The sequence below is a fragment of the Propithecus coquereli genome, unplaced genomic scaffold (genome assembly GCF_000956105.1).
Source record: "Propithecus coquereli isolate 6110/MARCELLA unplaced genomic scaffold, Pcoq_1.0 Scaffold44, whole genome shotgun sequence".
In the NCBI taxonomy this organism is placed as follows: domain Eukaryota; kingdom Metazoa; phylum Chordata; class Mammalia; order Primates; family Indriidae; genus Propithecus; species Propithecus coquereli.
In genome coordinates, this window is record NW_012150174.1 from 10,535,864 (window position 1) to 10,553,918 (window position 18,055).

General features: G+C 40.7%; 1 protein-coding gene across 1 annotated transcript; it reads left to right on the forward strand.

Annotated features, from left to right (window-relative positions):
• Positions 1-2,716: 2,716 nt before the first annotated feature.
• Positions 2,717-16,370, forward strand: TMEM9B (TMEM9 domain family, member B). Its single transcript, XM_012654415.1, has 5 exons — positions 2,717-3,262; positions 5,298-5,389; positions 8,799-8,907; positions 10,334-10,468; positions 15,129-16,370. The coding sequence occupies exons 1-5, from the start codon at positions 3,158-3,160 to the stop codon at positions 15,282-15,284; spliced, it is 597 nt and encodes a 198-aa protein (XP_012509869.1). The 5' UTR covers positions 2,717-3,157; the 3' UTR covers positions 15,285-16,370.
• Positions 16,371-18,055: the final 1,685 nt, after the last annotated feature.

Below are 18,055 nucleotides of genomic sequence, written 5' to 3' on the forward strand. Positions count from 1 at the left end.
CTCACAAAGAAGAGAACCCAGGTCATGTGGGAGGGTACACCTGGATCTGTGCCACTCCTTTAGAGGAATGGAGCAGGGAAACCTAGTTACAGGGAAGCAAGGAAAAGGGACAGAAGAGTGGGTACTGTGTAAGACCACTCTGTCTATAAGTAGAACAACTCTGATACGACCTGAAGGTCTAGGAAGACCCTAGATCAGAAATCTTTTATCCCCTGCCTACTATGGTGACCTAGATCCCACCATTTGCACTTCTTTGGGCATCTCAGCATCATCTGTCATGGTCAGAAAGGAATCAAATAAGGGCCAGGCATGGTGGCTCATGCCTGTAATCCTAGCACTTTGGGAGGCCAACGTGGGAGGATCGCTTGAGGCCAGGAGTTCAAGACCAGCCTGAGCAAGAGTGAGACCCCATCTCTACAAAAAATAGAAAACATAGCTGGGCATGGCACCTATAGTCCCAGCTACTCGGGAGGCTGAGGCAGGAGGATCACTTGAGCCAGTTTGAGCTTGCAGTGAGCCATGATGATGCAACTGCACTCTAGCCTAGGCACAGAGCGAGACCCTGTCTCAAAAAAAAAAAAAAAACAGAAATCAAATAAGGATTCAAGTAGGTGCCTGATACTTTTCTTTGAGATTGACCAGAGGAGCCTCTCCCATTCTCCTTTCCCTGGTCCCTACAAACATATATTGTTTTGATCTCAGTCTCCAGGTATAAAGATAGTAAGACAAAGTCCCTACCCTCAAAGAGCTCACAGTATTTTGGTGAAGGTTGGGAGTTTAAAGGCAGATAAGAGAACATAATTTTAGCTTAATGGGGTAAGGTTAGGAAGGAGATATGCACACACACAGAAGGACTGTGTTTAAGTTAGGGAAGGCTTTCTGGCTTAGACGACCTCTGACCTAAAGGAAAAGTAAGTTATGTAGGGATGAGCATGGCAGAACAAGAGGAACCGACCCCTCCACTTCTACTGAGTCACCTGAAATCACATTCATTTTTTGGCAAACATATACCTCCCCAAACCCTTGACTCTAGTTGTACCAGTGCTTCCCTGTCTCTCCTCTCCTTACCTTGGCCTGAACCTTCATTCAGTCTCCAGTCAAGCAACCATTTTATAGTTACACTACACTCATGGTAGCCACATTCTGTATTCTAGAAAAGTGCTGCCTAGTATCAATATAACATATTCCAGTAGCCACATTTAAGAAATAAAAAGCAAGTGAAACATTTTGATAATGTATTTTATTTAACCCAATGTATCAAAAATATTTAAACCTCGATGTTTTAAAATTATTGAGATTTTGCTTTTTTATATATACTAAGTTTTTGAAAAACTGTATATTTCATACTTACAGCATATCTCAGTTCACACTAGCCACATTTCAAATGCTCAATTGCCATGTCGTTAGTGGTTACTGTACTTGATAGTGCAGCACTAAAATTCTGCCAAGACTAAGTGTACTTAGTGTTTTTCCATTAAAAGATGAGGCCCATCAGACTAAGGCATTACTACATATTTCCTCTAAGCCTCTGTACCCCCAATCAAGGCCTTGAAAATAATTCTGAAGAAGGAAGAGAAGGCCCATGAAGTTTCAGCCAAAGAGTGAGCATTTCCTCTAGATACCAGACCTAGACAACCCTAAACTGATCCCTAACTTGCTGCTGCATCAGCTTTGAACAATCAGATCCACAGTGCCTCAGTGACACATTTGACCCAGAGTGTCTCCAGACTGTCCTCTGGCCAGCAGGACACCCACTACAAAGACTTGAAAATTCACCAAAGTGATAGCATCTTCACAGGGCAGCCTGGTGAGACGGCATCTAGCCCTGCCGCTCCGGTTCTGGTTGGGGCTGGGGACCACTTGCCATTTGGGACTGAAAGGGGCTAAGATATACTTGGTGCAACATCAGACACCTTCTTGTGTTAGATTCTAGCATCAATAAGAATCACATGGAAAAAAAATACTGAGAAAATTCTGTTAATTGAAACATTTCCAAAAACTAGGAAAAGATTTATCTTTAAAAATCTGTTCAGAGGAAGAAACACGGATATTACAAGAGAACAGAATTTGAAATCCACAGAGTTCAATCCCCTTACTAAGCTAAGACCCAGAGGCCTAGAAAAGGGAAGTGATTTGCCCAAGGTAATTCAGCAAATCACTACTGGTTGTGATGAGCCCTGAATCCTTTCCACTACCTCCACTGTCTCCACTAACTGAAAAATATTTTAATAGGAAACATTATGCCATCTCCAGGATACTTCCATTGTACCGACAGAGAGTGACAGCCCTACGAAGACTGGTGAAGTGCTCCCCTAACTCTGAGTTAGGGGTCAGCCGCCGTGAATAGGCACTGCCTCGCCAGGGCGTAGCGCCCTGATTCCCCACCTCCTGGAGTTCTGGGCGGAGGATACTACCGGGGCGGTTCTTTCCCAACTCCACATCTTCCGGAGCCTGGCCTGGGCCGGGCCAGCCTAGCCCCGCCGCTGTGACCCACTTCCTAGCTGCAGGCTGGACCAAGGGGAGGCCACACCCACGAGGGCAGCTCACAGAGACTGTTAGAAACCCAGCGGGGAGTTGTGTCCAGGAGGCACGTGGGCGGCAGGTTAGTACCTAAAGTGCAGAGACGACCCCCGACCCTCTGACTGGGGGTGGGCTCCCCGGAAAGGTATGGCTCGGCTAGTCCCGTCTCCACGGTTAGCACCCCTGCCAGCGCCGGCCGGGATGGGTCTGGCATCGAACGGCTCCGGCCTTTCAAGGGCAGCTGGAGTCCCCCGTGTGACGTCCGGAGTTCGCTGGGGTCTCTCTGGGTGGAAGGACTTTGCATCGCAATGGCGGCTCCATAAACCCTCGTGGCTTCCGCGCCCGGGGAAGACATCCAAGGGCCTCAGAGCTCTGCTGGGCCCACGCTGCCACCCCAGAGAGGCCCCCTTCCGTTCCGGAGCCGAGTGTAGGCCCGAACGGCGCAGTCTCCGGGCCCTTTCGCACCGGGAACCGTTTCCGGGGCGGATGCTTTTTGCATCTGACCCGGCGCACTGGTGACGCGAAGGCCCAGACGGAAGTGCGGGTGGAGGATCCCGAGCCGGATCCCGAACCTGAGCCCGACCCCGGAGCAGGTCTCGGGGGCTCCGGGCAGTGGGGACGGCCGGGCCTGGCAGCAATGGCGACTCTGTGGGGAGGCCTCCTTCGGCTCGGCTCCCTGCTCAGCCTGTCGTGCCTGGCGCTCTCCGTGCTGCTGCTGGTGCAGCTGTCAGACGCCGCCAAGGTGAGTCCCGCCCAGCCTTCGCTCCTGACAGGAGCTCCTCCCCTGCCTCTGGCCTTGCGGAAACTGCGTCTGCCAACCTGCGGTGCACCCAGTTCCCCTCCCAGCCCTGACCTCCGGACACCTAGCCTCACAGCCCTGGCAAACCCCAACTCCCACCCCGAAGCCTCCCGACTGCCTCGTAGCACTCTCGCCCTCAGCTCTTCGCAGCCTGGAAGTCACCGTCCCCACACCACCCCCGTCCCTGACAGTGCCCAGAACCCGGACAGCAACTCCTCACCTCCTTGACAGTTCCCTTCCCAGCTCCGACAGCGCCCTCTCAAACCTTACAACCTTTTCAACTCTGAGAGCCTTTAACTCCAACCTTCCCTTTTCTGACAGCCTACCCACCCCCCACCCGCCTCACAGGCTCCGCCATTCCCCAAGCCAATACGATAGGAAGCCCCCATGTGAGAGAAGCCTTCCCTATAGGGACTAATTTATCTCAGCTCATCCATGAACATACTCCCTTCCCATTGTGGGAACTTGCCCCCCTCCTGGCAGGCTTCCCTCCCAGTAAGGCCTACAAAGTATCTCTCACCAGCTTCATGTTCTCATCTAACTCCCTCCACGGCCTCTTGGTCCCTTTTTTGCCTTCTCTCTTCCTTATAATTTAGTGCATAAGAGAAGAACCAAACTGCTAGAGAGGGGAGGTTGTGGCCTTCTCCCTGATTTGGTTTCTTGACCCTCTAGTCCTCTCTTGCTGCTCTTTGGTGCCCCTACTCTCCAGACTTTCCCCTGCCCGGTGCATACTTGTGCTTCCTCTTTGATGAGCTAGCTCGTTTTGAGGGAAAATAGAAGGAACTCACACTGATATGGGAAAACAGAATGACATTGCAGTTTTAAAAAATAAGAACTTTATAATACCTTTAGGGTCTGAGGAAGACAGTTTACAGGCAAGCAAATGTTCTTGATCAGGGCTTCTTTTTGAAACCTTCCCCACTTCCCACCAGAAACAGGGACAGTAGCAAATCTCCTGACTTTCAAAACATTGCTGGCACCCTTTGCATATCTCCCCTCATCACTTTATGTAGTGTATTTTGATCATGTATTTATTTGTCAGTCTCCTTTACTAGGGTGTGTCTGATTATGGGCAGGAACCATGTTTTATCTGAATTCGCCTCATTGAGCATGAGGTCTGGCACAGAGCAAATGCTCACTAAGTGGTTTATGAATTGTTAACAGCTCTGCCAGATGTATCACTGTACATAGGAGCAGTGGGCATGGTCCTCTGGAGACTAATGAGCCACTGCCTCCTCAAATAGATTCCCCTTTGCTGAGGAAGCATCTCCTGTTTTCTCTATGCAGATAGATATTTAGTCACCTCTTCCTCCACCTCTTGAAACTTGTTTTGTTGGTAGTTGTCCTGTCTGTCAATCAGGAAATTAGAAGCAAAGTTTCCTGGGAAGGATAGACCAAACTGATCTCAGTTAGAATCAAGGAACTTTCCTATGTACTTCCTTTCTAGTTTTAGCTGGGTGCCTCTAAAACTTCAACCCTTCTGCAGGACTGTGGCCCAACTCCTTTTATCCATGTCAGCAAATTCTACCAAAGGGTGAAAGAATAATAGGTAGAAGAATCGTGACTTTTTTTGTGAATGTTTTTTAGTTTGATTCTTCCCCAGCCTTCTGTAATCATAATCAGCATTCTTATTTATAGGCACAACTATCTGTTTACTATGTGTCTTCATATTGACAGGTGCATAGTGATAATATTAGCATAATTTGATTGTCATGTAACCCATAAATGTGGTTAATAAGTCAGATTGTGTATTAGGCATTATTTTAAAATAATTTTGTGTAATATATACTGATTCATTAGCATTACCATAAAGGACTTACTGCTTTTAAAAACTTTTATCTCTCGAAGTTAAAGTTTTAAATGAATGGTTTCAGGATATTTGGCAGGGGCTGCTTAGCAAAATATGTATGGTGCAGTTTTTAAAAATATTGATGCTAAACTGTCAACAAGCTATACTAAGTTTCCCTTTTGGTTACAGAATTTCGAGGATGTCCGATGTAAATGTATCTGTCCTCCCTATAAGGAAAATTCTGGGCATATTTATAATAAGAACATATCCCAGAAAGATTGGTAAGTATTCTGGATTATTGAATTTCCTATCAGATTTCTTTCTATGGTTGTCACTGTTAGTTCAGAATGTTCATCCAATGTATACTTTTCTTTTTATGTATTTCTTTTTGAACAAAAGTGTCAAATTGTATTTCCATTTGAAAGAGTGAGAGTAAGTCCCTGAGTGCATGATGTAAGCCTAAAGGAGTATAGCCAAAACACTCAGCCCAGGTAGGCAGGGTTTCATGGGGGGATGGGACAGGGTGTGTGGCACCTAAACTACCATGGCTACCTTCCTGTGCACCCTTAAGTTTTGGTGAGGGATCTTTCTCCCTCCTGTTTTTCAGTGGAAGGTAAGCAAGCCACCTTTATCTGGGTTATAATTTTTACAACTTGCAGGTTTTGGCGATAACATTGCCAAGTATGGGAGGCTATGTCTAAAAGTCTCATTTGGTGTACGTGAATAAGTTGTAGGCATGCCAAGTTGGTGATCCCTTCAGCCCTGGGGCAGTCAAGCAGGCCTGTGATGAATGGGATCCTGACTGACTAGCCACCAGCAGCCTTCTCTGTTTATCCCAGCAGACCTTGGAAATGATAGCTTTTTCTACATGTGTCATGAAATAGGTGGGAAGCAGTTGTGTTATGTTGGGACTAATGTGCTCCCTCTCATGGAATTATGATGTTTTATGGTTTGTAATCACAGTGGAAGATTGATGGGATAGGAATACAAGAAAAATAGCTAGGAACTTTCACATGTACCTGATTTCACAACTAAATAGCCAGCAAAGGGTTTGAAAGCAAGATTAAATTCATTTAGTTAAAGATATTCCAACCTGACTTTGAAAAAGAAAAGGCAGTCTTTGAGTGTGGTTACTTTCTCTGATGCCGTTGTCCATTCTTCCCATGATATGCATTTAGGTTCAGCCTAATATTTGGTAAATGTGTTCTTGAGAACTTTTTGTAAAATTCCATGTTCTACTTTAAATAGTTTCTTATTCCCAAGTGATTTGGCTATATTCTTATAGGTTTTATATCAGGAAGTTACTTTATATGATGCAAGAAAGTGCAAATAAATCTTTTTTTTTGTTGAGATGGGATATCACGGTATTGTCCAGGCTAGTCTCAAGTTCCTGGGTTTAAGCAATCCTCCTGCCTCAGCCTCCCTAGTAACAGAGTAACAGGGATTACAGACATATACCAGTGTAGATATATCAGTAGTAGAATGAAATGCATGTCATTTGAGTGGCAAATGAACTCACTATTCAAGTGTTTAGTGCTAATGTTTTCACTAACTTTTTGTTATTTCAAGACTTAGAACCCTATGTCATTCATCCCTGGTTATTGGTCAACGTAGGAAGCTTTGAAAATAAGCAGTTGAAAACAAGACTTGTTTAGGATTTTTCTTCCTTTCCTCCCATTCTCCCTTGCTTCCTTCCTGCAGCTTAGCTTTTTACTGGGGGTAGGTTCCCAATTGGCACCGAAAAATTTTAATTGGCTTTAGAAGGGCAGGCAAGTTATGATCAACCAGGTTGTTATGGCTTTGTGAGGCTTCCAATACCTGTGAGGCCCTAGATATATTTTTACCTTCTGTTTTCTAGGCCTCTCATTTTGTCCAGTTGTTAGCTTTCATTCTTCATTGACTTATGCTGGCTGACTTAAAACTTAAGAAAAGTTATAGTACTCTGGTTTGTGTTGGGGATATAAAGTTAATGTCTTCCTTTTGGCACTAGGGGGAGGTGTTGTCTAGTTCCTAAAGTGGTTGAGCTCTGTATAGGTCTAGTTTTGTTGATAATTGCTGATCAGCCTGAAGCAACCTTCCTGCTTCCTTGTAGCCCTGCATGACTTTTGCACAGCACTCTATTCCTTTTTGTTTGTCCTTCAAAAGAAACAGTCAATACTTACTCAGCACTTAGATTCCCAAGTAATTCTTAGGTATTGTTGCTGAGGCTTCCAAAGCTGAAATAGGAAGCTGAAAAGGAGATAAGTCTCACTTTCCTGAGGTTCAGAGAGACGAAGGGCTGACCTAGGAGGCAGGAGTCCTGGATTCTGGTCCTTTTTCAGCTACTAATTTACCCTGTGACCTTGTGCAGGTGAATTCTGTAAGTGTTGGGCTGAATGACTTCTTTAATTCTGAGATAGATAGCCCCTGTTTTGGGATTTAGTTTCCTCTGCCCATTTTATGCCTGAAGCCAGTTAGATACATGCCTTGCCTTCTATTTGTTTAGAGCAGGCCTCACACTTTTATGGTGTAAGTTGAAGGACCTTACCCTTATTTGAAATTCTATCAGTGGAGATTTAATTTTTCATTACTACCTTTGTTAAAATGAAATTACCTGTTAAGGATGACTAACTGAACTTTTATAATTTATATTAATACCATTTTGGATTTTCTTTCCAATGCCACAGTTCAGAGGCAACAGAACATGACAAAGTACATTTTGATAGGGAAAGAGAAGGAATGGGTCCTAGAGTATTGGGTGGTCCCAAGAAGAATGAGTGAAATAAGATAGGATGCTGTAGTGGAATGCTTGGGGCAGCCAGAAATGCCTAAGGAGGACATGCCTACAGGGAAGAGAATTGCCATGCAGCTGGCAGGAGGGCCGGAAAGCTTTTGCCTACTTTTGCTGAAGACAATCAGAGTAGTAGACTCTTAATAGCTCAGGAGAGCAACAATTTAGTTATTTTTTGGAATTGATAGATTTCTAGGAAAAGATATTTTTGATAGTTTTTTTTTTTTTAAGAGACAGAGTCTCGCTCTATCTGCCCAGGCTGGAGGAGTGCAGTGGCCCAACCATAGCTCACTGTAACCTCGAACTCCTGGGCTCAAACAATCTTCCTGCCTCAGCCTCCTAAGTAGATAGGACTATAGGTGGATGCCGTGGCTAATTTTTTCTTTTTCTTTTTTTTTTTTTTTTTGGTAGCGATAGGTCTTGCTATGTTGCCCATAGGAGTCTCAAACTCCTGGCCTCAAGCAATTCTCCTGCCTTGATCTCTTGTTGTGCTGGGATTACAGGCATGAGCCATTGCACCCAGCCTGAGACAATCTTATATGTGAACAATGCCCCATCTCACTTTAAACCATTTAAAGTAGTTTTGCTTGGTAACTGAACAGTATGACTTGATTTGTTAAGTAGTTTTCTACCCCATTTGGGATTTTTCAGGTGTATTTTTGTAACTGTTAACAGTATTTTAACTTTAAAGATAGACAACTACTATGTACATATCTTTATGGCTTCTTAGATGGTTAAATCTTACTGAAATGTTAATACTGAGAGAGGAAATTATTTCACTTTGCCTTATTGATTATTTGTTCCTTATATTCTTTCATTGGGTAAGTTCAGTGATTAATCTGGATTTCAGGAAAGTTTTGATCCTTGGCAAGTAGAACACACAGCCAGGTTTAAGCAGTATTTTATCTTTGTTTTTTCAGCGATTGCCTTCATGTTGTGGATCCCATGCCTGTGCGGGGGCCTGACGTAGAAGCATATTGTCTACGCTGTGAATGCAAATATGAGGAAAGAAGCTCCGTCACAATCAAGGTAAACAATATATATGTGTGTGTCTGTGTATCTCTTTTCTGCTTTTGCATGGTCTCTAGACAAAACAAAAATTTAGATCCCTATCCCAAAAGGAAAAAAGGCCTTGTGGGGAATCTGTGGTGGTCAGTAATAATAATCACAAAGATTTCTGCTGTGATTGACCCTGTGGGAGAGCTCCTGCTCCAACAGAGTGCTATATACTGTAGAGAAATCCTCACTGTACTATTTTTCTAACATATTTTTTGATGTATAATTTATATTCCCTAAAAGTCACTCATTATAAGTGTATAATTTTATAAATTTTAGCAAATTCAAAACTTTTTAAAATCCAGTTTTAAAACATTCCCATCACCCCAAAAAGATCCCTCATGCCCATTTACAGTTAATCCTCATTCCCACCCCTACCCCCCAACAATCACTATTCTGCTTCTGTCTCTACATATCTAGACATTTCATATAAATGGATTATATATGTGGTATGACAATGTGGTCTTCTGTGACTGGCTTCTTTCACTTAGCATAATATTTACCCAAGTTGTAGCATGTATCAGTATGTCATTCCTTTTTATTCCTGAATAGCATTCCATTCTGTGAATATCCATTCATCAATTGATAGACACTTGGATTATTTCCAAATTTTTACTATGATGAATAATACTATCATGAATATCTGTGTACATGTCTTTGTGTGGATATATGTTTTCCTTTCTCTTGGGTAAATTTCTTAGAGTGATAAGTTTATGTTTAACTTTTTAAGAGACTGTCAGATTGTTTTCCAAAGTGGTTATACCATTTTACATTCCCACCAGCAGTGTATATAAGGGCTCAGTCTCTCCATACCTTTGCCAACACTTGGTATTGTCTATTTATTTTATGGCCATTCTAGTGGGTATGTCACACTGTACTTTTTGTCAGCTCATGAATTAAGATCCCAAGAAAATCTCTGGCTTAGAAAGTATTTTTGTATATCTAAATTGATCTAAAAGAGTATTCTGTTGAAATTCACCTGAATTACATTTTCTGTTGGGGTTCCTTTAACTTGTTTTGGCAGCAGTGCTGCTGAATCTAGGACACTGTGTTCTGTTGAAAAAAGAAATCTGCTGTGCTAGCCTTGGTGACAAGTCATTAGCAGTAGGTGAAGATGGAGCTTTGAAGACTCTCAAAATGGATCCTAAAGACAAAATGCTTCCTTTCCTCTTTTTCTTTAGTACTTTGGTGAAGAGTTTCTTATATTAGTATCTGGTTTGTATAGAAATCATATAGGCTTAGCAGATAATCAGTCTGCTTTACTATCAATATACAAAATTCTTATTTCTTGAGATTTAACTTCTTGAGCAGAGATATAACTTCTTTTCTTTTCTTTTTTTTTCTGCAAAACACCACAGATTGATACTGAGAGATGTAACTTATTTTCAATTTCCTTTAGGTTACCATTATAATTTATCTCTCTATTTTGGGCCTTCTACTTCTATACATGGTATATCTTACTCTGGTTGAGCCCATACTGAAGAGGCGCCTCTTTGGACACTCACAGTTGATACAGAGTGATGACGATGTTGGGGTAAGTTCGCCACCTGTCCTAGCTGTGCATGGCCAGTCTCTGTCATCATCTGATGTAAAGTGCAGGTGAAAAATAGTCACACATAGAAATTCGCTTGCTGGAGCAGATCCTCAGCTAGAGAAGCTAAAGACAGTTCTAATTTTAGTATATTTCTTTGAGGAAATTGCTCTATATTATAAGGCCATAAATGTGGTGTTTTAAACTGATGATTCTTGGTAAGTGTGCTACACAAGGCCTTGCTTTCGGCACCAAAGGCACAATTTTCACTGACTTCCCATGTTTACATTGAGAAAAAGCATCTGAGATAGTTTCTTCTCAAGCTCCTGCCTGAAACACCGTTCCTATCAGTGTCACCAAATATTTTAGAAGGCAGAGTGGTTTCAATGAAGGGAAGCATGAAGACCATGATATTCTTTTCTTAGTGAAATACAACTTGATAACCTGCTAACGCTTTATATTTCCTTTTTTCTATTGCTTAAAAAAAAAATCTGTGATCTTTAACTCTAGAGAAAAATGAAACTATCATTCTAGATTCTCTTCCTATCTTTAAAACACATTTATATTTGTATATACAGTGGGTATAATTAGTGTATAAATTGTCTCATGGTCTCCTTTTTATTTTTAACACTACTTCATTAAAAAATGTCCAGAAATTGACATAGTCCACAAACTTGTTATTCAGTATAGCTTAGAGAATTATATTGTTTGTTTTACCATTATCTTATTTGGGATTGTTTCTCAATTTTCTACTACTTCATTATTATATATAATTTTTTTTAGAAATTTTTCCTTTGGATTATTTTATTAGACTGTGTTCCTTAAAGTGGATAAAATTCACTCTAGTTTCAAGAATTCCAAAAGTCAAATTTGGAGTGAGCCCTTGCCAGTCACACTCAAAAGTCCTTTTACTCTGGAATAGCTTGTGGACCTGTTAGTAAAAGATGGGAAAAGGGATCATTCTGACTGGATGGCTTGAGGTATAACAAACAGAGGCTGCTTTTTGGTCAACACACTGTTGTCTCATGAATATCAGTGACAAACACTCATTTGGTCAAGATTGAATTTTTTTAGTCAAGAACTTTCATAAGAACACCTCTGCCTCTTTTTCCCTTGCCACTTTTATTAACCCCAACAACATATAATGAATTAACTTGTATACCAGGTACTATGCTGGGTACTAGGAATAAAGAGATAAATAAAACAGAAACAGATATGTAAAAGAAATGACTAATGTTTTACCCCCTTTTATTTTTAATCATGTAAGAAACACGTATTTTAAAGAATTCCAGGAGGGGATTGATAGGGTGGGAGAAAGTTAAGACTAGAGTTTTGGTGCAGTCAAAAAGCAGGCATGGTAGGGCTAATGGGTGAGAGAGCTGGAAGGAAGGGAAGTTGTATACCAGGAGCATTAGAGTCTCAAATACTGTTTCCATGTTCACTTTCATTCACATATTCAGAGTTTCTCAACCTTGACACGATAGACATTTTGGGTCAAATTATGCTTTGTTATTGGGGGGCGGTGGCTGTACTGTTCATTATAAGATATTTAATAGCATCCCTGACTTCCATCCACTGGATGCCAATAGCACCCCTCCATCCCAATTATAGCAATCAGAAATGTCCACAAACATTGCCAAATGTCCCTGGGGGAGCAAAATCACCCCCACTTGAGAAATAATGACATATGAGAATGTTATGTATCAAAGGCCACGTAAACCATTTTCATTATAGTCACAGAGGTTGAAAGTTTTCCTTAAACTACATCCTTCACAGCTGTGGTCCCCAACCCCCCAGGCCATGGCCCAGTACCGGTCTGTGGCCTGTTAGGAAATGGTCCATGCATCACCACCTGAGCTCCGCACCACCACACCCCCACCCCAACCCACCCCTGGTCTGTGGAAAAATTGTCTTCCATGAAACCAGTCCCTGGTGCCCAAAAGGTTGGGGACCACTGCTTTACAGCATTAATATCTGTTCCTGATTTTAGAAATAGATAATATAATACACACAGAACATGAAAGAAATGGATGCACAAATGTGTAGACAGAAACATGTAGGGCAGGCATTTGACTGATGAGGTCACATGTTCGTTAACCTTCTTGTCCACCAGTGATTGTTTCTGCCTATATGTTGACCATTTGAGAACATTGTCTCTGAGAGGCCTGGCTCACTCTTCTGACTCTTGGATATCTGTTAAACAGATTCTGGGTAGAGAGTGTTTTTCTGATCAGAGCTGTAAATTTATGGTAACAACTCTGTACAAAAAGAAGTTAAATTTAAATTCCTGCAGTTATTGCTTATCCAAGATGTAGGTTATTTACTATTTATGTACTTTAAAACATGCTTTTGTTAAATTCTCAGTTTTCATTTTTTCCATATTTGCTCTGTGTAGAGCCTTTTAAAGCAAATAAGTTAGTACAAATAGTTAAGAAGCTCACTGCAAGAAGTCACAATATTTACTGTATCATGTATCCATGGCACATTATCATTATTATCAAAGCATTACATTAAAACATGTTTTGTATTTATTGTAATTTTATCAGGTGTAAAAAGAACAAACATATAAAAAGGGTAAATCTCTATTTGCATTCTCCCAGCATCCATGACCATGTGCAGCTAGTTCATTCTTGTTCTGATAGGTGGAGAACAGACCCAAAGGATTAACTGGCTTGTTTAGTCTTTTGAATTTGTCCCTTAAGAAGATTTTTCTCTCCCACCTTGAAGAGTAGATAACAGGACTATGAAACTGAGAGGTGCTCTACTGATAAACTACATCCTACTTCCCAGTGTTGTTTATGTCAAAACAAACCAATGGTGATATTTTTTCCCCCTCTGATGCTTGACTCAGGAGATATTTTATATACAATGTCATTGAAGCACCATATTCCTATAGTGTCATTTTAATCTTCCTGACCAAAATCTGTGTTTTGAGAAGATACAACACTAAGTCAAGGTTATTAAGCTAAGTTTTTGGGTTTATGCTAATTTGTTGAATGACCTTGGGTCAGTTTATTTCCTTGTGGGAAATCAGTCCTACAACTTTAGCCTTCCTCTTCACTTACCTTCTTCCTTACATCTTTGAAACATTTTGAACTTCATGGAATTGTCTTTTTCATTTTCATTTGTAAGGTTAAAAATTTTAAAGTAGCCTGTAGTCCCAGCTACTTGGGAGGCTGAGGCAGGAGAATTGCTTGAGCCCACGAATTCAGGGCTATAGTGCACAGTGATCGTGCCTGTGAATAGCCACTGCACTCCAGCCTGAGCAACATAGCAAGACCCTGTACCTCAAAAAAAAAAAAAAAATTTAAAAATAAATGACTTTTACACAAGCCATTACCTAAATTAACTGAAAAGTTGAGGGAATCTTGGTAAAGAAGGCAAGGAAAGATTCTTTATAGAAAACTCTTTGATATCTTTCAAATGTAAACATTGTGCAAATGTTTTGCTGTAGAAAAACAGCAGGTTTTATAACAGTATATTGTTATAGTTGTGTATAGAGTTATGTAGTTATGTATAGATTTCCATGCACATGTAGACTCTTGCCCTGGATTATATAATGGAGCTTTTTCAAACATGCACAGCAAAACAATTTTCTTTCCTAGAGGCAAAGCTTAGTTTATTTAAGAGGTAAGACTTGTGACTTGGATCTTATGTTGGAACATTTGGAAGTTTTGCTAACCTGGGTTTCAGGAAAAAGAGATCAAGGAAAAGGCAAACAAAAGCAATAAATTACTATTGAATGCTTTTTGTCGTTTAGGCAGCTGTGTTTATATCTCATTCATAGATAGATTAGCATGGTGGTTTCCTGTGTAATGACTACAAACATCCAGTTGCATTGGTTTACTTTAACCAGGGTAGGTTGGTTTCCTACACAGATACCTGGGTAACCTTTCAATAGCCTCTTTCCTAATGCAGCAACTTGCATGGAGGCCTCTGGGTGCTCAGAAATGAAAGATTCAAGTCTTTGTCCACTAGAAATGCTGAAGTAAATAATTCCTTACTGTCCTTGGTAATAGAGGGTAATTTTAGCACTTGAGCTGTGTCTGTTTTCTTTACAGATTGGGAAAGGGGAGGAATGAGAAAACTTTTGGAAATTAGCCCATTTTGTGTATGTGTTGAGGGTATAGGGAAAGATGAAAACAAACGAAGATAAGACCTTGTCAACTCATCTCCCAGAGTGAACGTGGCTCCAACCTGGCAAATAAACAATTCTAATATAATGGAGTCAGGAAATTAAAAGACAGATCTTTCCTTTGCCACAGATTAGCTATGTAGTGTTGAATAAAGGAAGGAAAGGCCCTGCTTTCCATATCTAAAACATGGAGATAATAACATGAAAATAGATTTTCTTTTCCCTACTAGTCAGGGAAGACTTCTGTTTAACACAAATAACCACTGTCTTTGGCTTGGTCTCTGCTTCTTAAGGGAAATGGTGACCCATGGAAATACCCCTTCATTGCTATTTCCTGAACCACCTACTTCTGATAGTTGAGTTCATTCTACTTTCGATAGTTCAGTGCCCAGGAGTGCTTAGCCAAATAGATGCTCTGTTTGAAAAGTCTACCTGCTCCTGTCTCTGTCGTAAACTAACTGCTATTTTGTGTTGTGTGTTTTATGCTAACCATGCCATCTCTGATGTTCTTCATTCCTGGACTTTTAGGATCACCAGCCTTTTGCAAATGCCCATGATGTGCTGGCCCGCTCCCGCAGTCGAGCCAATGTACTAAACAAGGTAGAATATGCCCAGCAGCGCTGGAAGCTTCAAGTTCAAGAGCAGCGAAAATCTGTCTTTGACCGACATGTTGTCCTCAGCTAATTGGGGATCAAATTCAAGGTGGCTAGAAAGAAACAAGGCAGACAACTGGAAAAAATTGACTTGAGTTTTCCTGGATTTTATTTTAATACCCTGTTGATTTCAAACTGGAAGATTCAAAACTGGAAGCAAAAACATGCTTGATGTTTTTTTCTTGTTAACATATTAATAGAGACATTTTTAAAAGCACACATCTCAAAGTCAGCCAGTAAACCTTTTCCTATTTGTGACTTTTACTAGTAAAAATAAATCTGCCTGTAAATTATCTTGAAGTCCTTTACCTGGAACAAGCACTCTCTTTTTCACCACAGTTTTAACTTGATTTTCAAGATAATTTTCAGGTGTTTTTGTTTTTCGGTGGGAGAGGGGAGGGATTCCTGGGAAGTGCTTAACAACTTTTTTCAAGTCACTTTACTAAACAAACATTTGTAAATAGACCTTACTCTATTTTCAAGTTTTGTTTTATCTTCTGCAATATAGCCAGCCTCATCAAAGTGCTGACTACCCATTTGACTTTTGCACTGACTATATTGTCTAGGTATCTGGTTGGCCCGTGGCTGCACTTCATGGTAAACTGGATCTGAAATGCCTGATGGCTCCTAACAAATGCAGATTTTCTTCATGTACTGTGATGTCTGATGCAACGCATCCTAGAACAAACTGGCCATTTGCTAGTTTACTCTAATGACTAAACATAGTCTTGGTGTGTGTGGTCTTTCTCATCTTCTAGTATCTTCAAGGACAAATCCTATGGACTTGGACACTGGCAATAAGGAAATTTTCTTTTAAACCCAAGCCTCCCTGGATTGATAATATACACATATTTGTCAGCATTTCCGGTCGGTCATGTTGAGAGGCAGCTGTTTGAACTCTTGTGTGTGCAGCTTTGAACTAGGACTAGGGTTCTGGGTGCCTCTCTCTGAAAGGTATAACAGTTATTGGATAACTGGCCTTTTCCTTCCTATGTCTTCTTTGGAATGTAACAATAAAAATAATTTTTGAAACATCTATTAGTGTATCTATGTTTCCCAGCCTTTTTCTCCTCTCACTTTTGCTGTACGATGAGCTCGAAGATACATTTTGAACCCTCTTGTGAGACTACTGTTTTATACCAATCTAATCATGAAACATGGGTATTAAATTATCTATGTTTGCATGTGCAGAGAGATAGACAAATATTTTGTTAAATTGAGAGATTTAAAATTCCTGAATGAGTGCTTGTTCTAAGAAATTCTTGGCAAAAATTATATTAGAATTAAATTATATTAAATTCATAAGGGTAAAGTTTTAGGAGCTGTTGGGTTTTTGGGGAGTAGAGGGGTTTGGTTAGCACTCACAAATCTAACCTAAAATTATTGATTTTATTGTTAATATTAAAAGATTTAGGTTCAACCATGACCAAGTAGGATTTATCCCAACAAGGATGGTTTAACATTCAAAAATAATATAATCCATCGGCTGGGCGAGGTGGCTCACACCTGTAATCCTATCACTCCAGGAGGCTGAAGGGAAGGATCACTCGAGCTCAGGAGTTCCAGACCAGCCTAAGCAAGAGCAAGACCCCACCTCTACTAAAAATAGAAAAATTACTCTGGGAGGCCGAGGCGGGCGGATTGCTTGAGCTCAGGAGTTCAAAACCAGCCTGAGCAAGAGTGAGACCCCGTCTCTACTAAAAATAGAAAGAAATTAATCAGACAACTAAAAATATATAGAAAAAATTAGCCGGGCATGGTGGCGCATGCCTGTAGTCCCAGCTACTCGGGAGGCTGAGGCAGAAGGATTGCTTGAGCCCAGGAGTTTGAGGTTGCTGTGAGCTAGGCTGACGCCACGGCACTCACTGTAGCCCGGGCAAAAGAGCTGAGACTCTGTCTCAAAAAAAAAAAAAAAAAGAAAAATAGAAAAATTAGCCAAGCATCATGGTGTGTACCTGTAGTCCCAGCTACTTCAGAGGTTGAGGCAGGAGGATCACTTGAGCCCAGGAGTTTGAGGATGCAGTGAGCTACAATGATGCCACTGCACTCTAGCCAGGGTGAAAGAGCAGGACTGTCTCAAAAAAAAAATATGTATATATATAAAATCCATCACATGTAAAGAAGAAAAATAGATACAGAAAAAGCATTTGACAAAATTCAACCCTATTCATGATAAAAACTCAGCAAACTAGGAATAGAATGGAACTTCCTCAACTTGATAAAGAACATCTACAAAAAATCTACCTCTAACATCATACTTAATGATGAAAAACTAGAAGCTTACTCACTAAGATCAGAAATAAGGCAAGAATATCTTCTCTCACCACTCCATTTCAACAGTGTGCTGGAAGTCCTAGCTAATGCTCTAAGACAAGAAAAGGAAATAACAGGTATACAGATTGGGAAGGAAGAAAAAACTGTCTTTGCTTACAGATGACATGGTTGTCTGTAGAAAACCCAAAAATACCAACAACAGAACTGGAACTATAATAATAAGTGATTATAGCAAGGTTGCAGGATACAAGTTGAATACACAAAAGTCAATCACTTTCCTATATATCAGCACTGGAATTTGAAATTAAAAACAATACCATTTACATTAGCACCCCCAAAATGAAATACGTATAAATCTAACAAAATATGTATAAGATCTGTATAAAGAAAAACTTCAAAACTCTGGTTTAAAAAAATCAAAGAACTAAATAAGAGGTATTCCATGTTTGTGGATAGGAAGGCTCAATATTATCAAGGTGTCAGTTCTTTCCAAATTCATCTACAGATTCAGTGCGATCCCAGTAAAAT